Consider the following 7,363-nt stretch of genomic DNA (forward strand, 5'->3'; position numbering starts at 1 on the left):
TTTCACCATGTTGACCAGGATGGTCTCGATCTCTTGACTTCGTGATCCACCCTCCTCGGCCTCCCAAAGTGCTGGGATTACAGGCTTGAGCCACCGTGCCCGGCCTTTTTTTTTTTTTTTTTTTAAGATAGTTTTGCTCTGTTGCCCAGGCTGGAGTATGGTGGCATGATCTCACCTCACAACAACCTCCACCTCCTGGGTTCAAGTGATTCTCCTGCCTCAGCCTCCTGAGTAGCTGGGATTACAACTGCATGCCACCACACCTGGCTAATTGTTGTATTTTTAATAGAGATGGGGTTTCACCATGTTGGCCAGACTGGTCTTGAACTCCTGACCTCAAGTGATCCACCCGCCTCAGCCTCCCTTCAAAAGATATTAAGGCCTCTAAGATGGATAGGTATCCATTAAACATTAGTGATTTGTGTAAAAACAATCAAAATACAATTTCCTAATGTGGTAATTAATGATGCTCCAAACCACTGTCTTGCATAAGCTCAATAAATATTTATTCTATTTGTCAATGAGTAGACTTTAGCTAAAACATTTTTCATAGTGGTTCTTAAACCTTAGTGTATATAAGAACCTACTGAATCAGACTATCTAGGGCATGAGTCCCAGGAATGTGCAGATTTAATAAAACTCCCTAGATGATTTTAATGTAGGTAGTCTACAGCCCATGTTTTGAAAACCACTGATATACAGCCCAACCCTGATAAGCTGTAGCATATTTTTCCCTTTGGATGTCTGCTGTTTAGATTGCCTAGAAAGAAAAACAAAATCCTAGTAAGTTTCTTCTGCTACTTTATGTACTGATTGATGGATTAACTGATTGGCTAGCTGGCTGGCTGGTGGGAAAAGAGTGGTTCTTAATTATGAGGTTGTAGAATACAGTGCTTTCTCATATTTGAATGTGCTCAAAATTCACCCAGAAATATAGTTAAAACGCAGTTTCTGACTCAGTAGTTCTGGGATGGGGCCTGAGATTCTGCGCTTCTAAGAAGCTCCCAGGGGATGCCAATACTGGCAGTCTGCAGACCTTTGACGAGCAAGGACCTAGGACAATACCCTAAGTCATTAAAAAACTGCCCATTTCACTCTGGCTTATTTAATATAGTCCATATTTATTTTTCCTAGATAAAATTCAAAGCCTTAACTACACTTACGGTACTTATTACAAGGGCTTCCAAATGTACCTATTTCAAACATAATACAAAAAAAAAAAATTCTTTCTGTGTTATATACTTTTCTCATTAATGTTAATGCAACATTTTAAGCCTTTAAAATTAGAAGCTTTGAAATAAGGCGATGGTGAGCTTAACTGCATAACTTTGCAGAGACTTTGTTGCTGTTTGTTTGGGGTTTTTTTTATGGAGAAAGTGTGTATATTTACCATACTCCTCAGGACGGAGACAAGCTCCAAATGTGTAGTCTGAGGGAACATTCATTGTTTCTGCAATGCTATCAAAGAAAACAAATCCTTAGTTAAAATACTCACCACATGGCATCCCTGGAATTTAAAATATGTTTCCCATATGTTCTTAGTAGCCCATATTTTATCTTATAATCAAACTACGAAGATCAAATAAAATAGATCTTTTGTCTGATCTTCCACTTCCATTAACATTGACTGAATACTTTCACCTTCTTTCAAGAGACCAGAATTACAAAGAAAAAACAGAACACATTCAAAGCAAAATTACCAAAGCATAAATAGAAAGCAAGACAGACAGGAAAGACAAAGAAAAGTGTAAACACAGTAAGTTGAATCTCTGATATCCCAGAAATAATGCTTTATGCAAAATTATCCCTCTCTCTTCCCCAGTGCCTTCTGCATTGTGGAGTACTCACTGCTTTCCTGGAATCTCAAATTCTATAGACATTAACAGATTAACTGATTAACAATAAAATAACCATTTTCTTATTTAATAGATAGAATCTAATAGGCACACCAACAGTTACCACAAGATTACTTTTTAAGTTCTATGCAAAGAAACTATCAATTTGAAGTTAATCATTAACTTACGGATCTAAAACTCTTCCAAGTTTATGTTGAAACTTTTCTTTGAAATCATCCACTCTTTTGGATACAAACTTAGTTCCCTTTTTCCTGCAAAATTAGAACATCATCAGGTATCTCTATTACCTAAAGTATTCTTGGCTGCCAAATATACGTAAGGTGAAGAATACCATAGTATCATTAGGCCTTCAAGGAACAAACGTAGTTTCAAAAGAAACTTTTTGCTAAAAAGAAAGTTTTATTTGGTCATTTGTTTTTTCATTTACACTAAAATAAAAATAAACCTTGATTAATGAATAAGGTAAGCAAACAATATTTTTAGTAAATAAAAACAAGGTGTTAATATTACTATTGTAAGTGTAGCTCCCGGCCAGGCACAGTGACTTACTCCTGTAATCTCAACACTTAGGGAGGCCGAGGTGGGCAGATCACTTGAGCTCAGGCGTTTGGGACCAGCCTGGGCAACATGGCGAAACCCTGTCTCTTAAAAAAAAAAAGTACAAAAACTAGCTGGGCGTGGTGACATGCACCTGTAGTCCCAACTACTGGGCAGGCTGAGTTAGGAGGATAGCTTGAGCCTGAGAGGCTGAGCTGAGATGACGCCACTGGACTCCAGCCTGGGTGACAGAGTGAGACCATGTCTCAAAAAAACAAAATAAAATAAAGCAAGTGTAGCCCATTAAATTGCTAGAAAGAAATTAAGCATTAGGCCAGGTGCAGTAGTTCATGCCTATAATCTCAACACTTTAGTAACCTAAGGCAGGAGGATCTCACTATGTTAAAGATCAGGAGTTTGGGACCAGCCTGGGTAACATAGTGAGATCTCGTCTCTACAAAAAATAAAAATAAAAAAATTAAGCATCAAATAAATAAATAACCAAAGGATATAAACAAATAACTCACATCTAGTAAGCAAATGCATGGAGAATTTATAATACTCTATAGTAATAAAAGAACAACAAAGTGCCACCTCTAACCTAGCAAACAAGCAAATACATAAAAATATATTGAGAGAGATAATATCTAACTTTGGCAAAAAGTATGGTAGAAGACTTATAGATTGCTAGTGCAAATTCCTACAATGCCTTTGGAAATAATTGGGCAATATGAATCAAAAAACATAAAAGTACTCATGCCCTTTTATCCACATCTGGGAACCAATAACAAATGATACAATCCAGATAGCAATTAAAAATGTAGAAAAGAGGCTGGGTGCAGTGGCTCACACCTGTAATCCCGACACTTTGGGAGGCTAAAGTCGGTGGATCACTTGAGGTCAGGAGTTCGAGACCAACCTGACCAACATGGTGAAACTGTCCCTACTAAAAATACAAAATTTAGCAAGGTGTGGTGCATGCCTGTAATCCCAGGTACTTGGGAGGCTGAGGCAGGAAAGTCACTTGAACCTTGGAGTCAGAGGCTGCAATGAGCCAAGATCATGCCACTGCACTCCAGCCTGGGCAACAGAGTAAGCCTGTCTCAAAAAAAAAAAAAACATAGAAAAGTTATACCTATAAAAATGTTTGTAGCCTCATTGACTATAATAGAAGAATCAAAATGTTCAATTGTGGAGGGCAGTTAAATTATATCACATTAATAAGAATACAGTGCATGCATTTTCAACACTGGCATATACAGCAATATATAATTACTTTAAGTTACGTGGAAAATAGGATATAAAATGGGATTGCACTCTGGTGAAAACTATGCAAAAATCTACCTAGGAAGCCACACAAGGAAAAAATACATTAAAATGATAATAATCATTGAATTAAAGTGAACAGGATTATGAGTGATTTTATTTTGCCCGTTTTCTGTAAAATAATTTTGTTACTTCTACCGCTGTGATTAAATGAATAAAATTTCTTTTAAAACCTGTAAAATTACAACACTACTATTTAATAACATTAAAATTAATAAATTCTCTATTGTTTTGCTAAGACTAAAGACAATGAAATTATCACATTCTTAAACTCCATTTGCTTTTCAAAGTATCTCCAGTACTATTGAACTACTGAGCTGAATGCATTTCTGGAGAAGAGTGACACTCTGTGGAGAAACAAAAGAAGAAATGTAAGTAATTCATCTCATTTCTTCATTTCCTTCCCATTTGTTGGTGGGGGTGGGATGGGAAAAATGTAGGGGGAGTCAGAATAAATCAAGGCCATTTAGGGCTATAACTTTAACAAACAGAGGAACTCCACAGGGTAGGTGAATTATAATTAAACCAATAATATATAAAGAGCTCAGAATCTTGTCTCTATGACTGAAAGCTGTTATTGTCACAGAAACAAAATAGGCAAAAGAGTGAGGCAGGTTGGATATTTGCAGGAATGCTAAGTTTGTGTGCACGGTGAGCCTATGGAAACCTAGGGGGACATTGTCTCTTTTAAAAAGGGCAGAGGTCAGAACAAATCTACCCCTGTCATAGGCAACTATGAATGCAGGCCCCATGCATTAGTTTCACGTGGTGGTTATAACAAATTACCAAAACCTGGTGGCTTTCAAAATGTACTCTCTCACAGTCCTGGAAGCCAGAAAGTGGAAATCAAAGTGTCAGCAAGGCCACAATTCTTCTAACAACTCTAGGGGAGAATTTGCCGGGCGCGGTGGCTCACGCCTGTAATCCCAACACTTTGGGAGGCTGAGGTGGGCGGATCACGACATCAAGAGATCGAAAGCATCCTGGCCAACATGGTGAAACCCTGTCTCTACTAAAAATACAAAAAAATTAGCTGGGCGTGGTGGCACGCGCCTGTGGTCCCAGCTACTCGGGAGGCTTAGGCGGAAGAATCGCTTGAACCCAGGAGGTGGAGGTTGCAGTGAGCCGAGATTTCGCCACTGCACTCCAGCCTGACGCCTGGTGACAGAGCAAGATTCCGTCTCAAAAAAAAACGAAAAACAAAAACAAAAACCAACTCTAGGGGAGAATTCGTTTCTTGCTTTTTTTGTTTTTTTCCCTAGAAATTGGGTCTCAATATGTTGCCCAGGGTGGCCTCAAGCTCCTGGGCTCAAGCCATCTTCCCACCTCAGCCTCCCAAAGTGCTGGGACTACAGGCATGTGCCACCACACCCAGCCCATTCCTTGCTTCTTCCAAAGTCTGATGGCTGTTGGCATTACTTAGCATTACTTGGTTATAGGCACATGACACCAATTTCTATCTCCATCCTCACATACCTTCCCTTCTGCATGTCTTTTCTTCTTGTGTATCAGATCTTCTTCTGCCGCTCTATGGATACTGACCATTAGATTTAATTCCCACTCAGATACTCCAGAATGATCTCTTCACCTCAAGATACTTAATTACATCTACAAAGATCCTTTTTCCACACAAAGTAACATTCATAGGTTCTGGGCATCAGGACATAAACATGTCTTTTTGGGGAGGGTGGCGAGGTACCAGTACCTATAATTTTCAACCCATGGCACCAGTGTCCACAATCTTCTGATTTTTTTGAGCATAACAAGAAACCTAGATTTTTATGAGCAATCTTCCAAAGTGTATGTGTTAGCTCAGATATAAAATATAATACAGGGAATGAAAAACTAAGTATCCAATTTTGTTTCCTAGGGAAGTAGTTTATATGGAATGAAGACATAAAAAGGTCACAATTTGAAAAAGTTGAGTCTGATGCTCAGGTGCCCAAAGAACTATTCAACAAAGCTGAATAACAGATGTCAGGTCAAGACGGGAAGGTAGCTCATGTCTTTATTCCCAGCTATTCAGAAGGCTGAGTTGGATAGCTTGAGTTCAGGAGTTCAAGGCTGCAGTGAGCTACGATAGCCCTGCTGCACTCCAGCCTGGGCAATAGAGCAAGACACTGTCTCATAATAAAATAGACAAGTAAATAAATTTCAAGTCAATTACAATTGTCTTGGTAGAGTTTTGAAAGTCCATTGTATTTAAGAAACACGATAAAGTTAATCCAGAGAGTTAAAACATGCATATAGGTCTTTATGTTTGCTTGTAACTTCAGAATAAAAACAGCTAAAAAAAAAAAAGTATCATTTTTACCTCTGTAGAAACTGGATGTGTGTCAGAAGTGAAATACATTACACTGTTTTTTCTATTTTTTTCTAATAATTTTGTTTGAACCATATTGTTGTATCACCTCTTCAAAATATAAATTTTAAAAATCAACTTTTCTTTAAGCCCGAAGGTCTAATACTTGTTCCTGAGCACAATGTAATTAAACTTACATTTGTAGTTCATGGAGCCAATATAAAGATTTAGCCATGGCTCGTCCATCATTAAAATGTGGTGTTGGTACTCCAAACACATTAAACCTATGGAAACTTGATGGGTTATACTTTCGGTTCTTTGCCTCTCCTGTGGGGGAAAAAAAGGAAAACTTATGACTTAAACAACACAATCTTATCTTGCAAGACACACATTATGTTCTCATTTACATTGAAAATGAGAATGAGACAAAAAATGAAATTGTAACAGTGTGGGAATTGCACAGATTTAGCTACAGACGACAGAAGCATTCCCCCACGTGAGCTGGGAGACTGGTGGGATGCTATACACAACAATTCTTTGTGTCAATATTTGAAAAACTATGTGTAGAAATTCCCAAAGACTCATTCAAAAAGCTGTTAGAAGTAATGAATTTGGCTGGGCACAGTGGTTCATGCCTGTAATCCCAGCACGTTGGGAGGCCGAGACTGGTGGATCACTTGAGGCCAGGAGTTCGAGACCAGTCTGGCCAACATGGTGAAACCCTGTCTTCTCTAAAAATACAAACCTTAGCTGGTCATGGTGGCACACACCTATAATCCCAGCTACTTGGGAGGCTGCGGCACAAGAATCGCTTGACCCCAGGAGGCGGAGGTTGCAGTGAGCCAAGGTCACACCACTGCACTCCAGCCTGGGCAACAAAGTGAGGCTTTTTCTCAAAAAACAAAAGAACTAATAAATGAAGTAAAGTCAAAAAATACAAAATCAACACATAAAAATCCATGGCATTTCTATAAAAAATAACAACCTATACAAAAAAGAAATCAGGAAAACAATTCAATTTATGACAGCATTAAAAAATAAGATACTTAGGAATGAACTTAACCAAAGAGTTTTGTAAAAGACCTGTATACTGAAAACTATAAAACAATGATAAAAGATATTGAAGAGGACACAAATAAAATGAAAAGACATTCTATGCTCATTGATCAAAAGAATTAATTTTCTTAAAATGTTCATACTATCCGGCTGGGCGTGGTGGCTCACGCCTGTAATCCAAGCACTTTGGAGGCCAAAGCGGGCAGATCACCTGAGGTCGGGAGTTCAAGACCAGCCTGACCAACATGGTGAAACCCTGTCTTAAAAAAAATAATACTAATTAAAA

The 7,363-nt window shown here is 38.3% G+C and overlaps 1 protein-coding gene across 1 annotated transcript in view; it reads right to left on the bottom strand.

Annotated features, from left to right (window-relative positions):
- The window catches only part of EFHB (EF-hand domain family member B), a 59,729-nt gene that overhangs the window by 22,467 nt on the left and 29,899 nt on the right, over positions 1–7,363 (bottom strand). Inside the window, exons 6-8 of the mRNA XM_017522528.1 lie at positions 6,219–6,348; positions 2,024–2,107; positions 1,391–1,458 (exon numbers count right to left, since the gene is read on the bottom strand). Of these exons, the coding sequence (XP_017378017.1) occupies positions 1,391–1,458; positions 2,024–2,107; positions 6,219–6,348 (282 nt within the window). The remainder of the gene's footprint in view (positions 1–1,390; positions 1,459–2,023; positions 2,108–6,218; positions 6,349–7,363) is intronic.

This window comes from Cebus imitator, unplaced genomic scaffold (genome assembly GCF_001604975.1).
Source record: "Cebus imitator isolate Cc_AM_T3 unplaced genomic scaffold, Cebus_imitator-1.0 Scaffold24, whole genome shotgun sequence".
NCBI lineage: Eukaryota > Metazoa > Chordata > Mammalia > Primates > Cebidae > Cebus > Cebus imitator.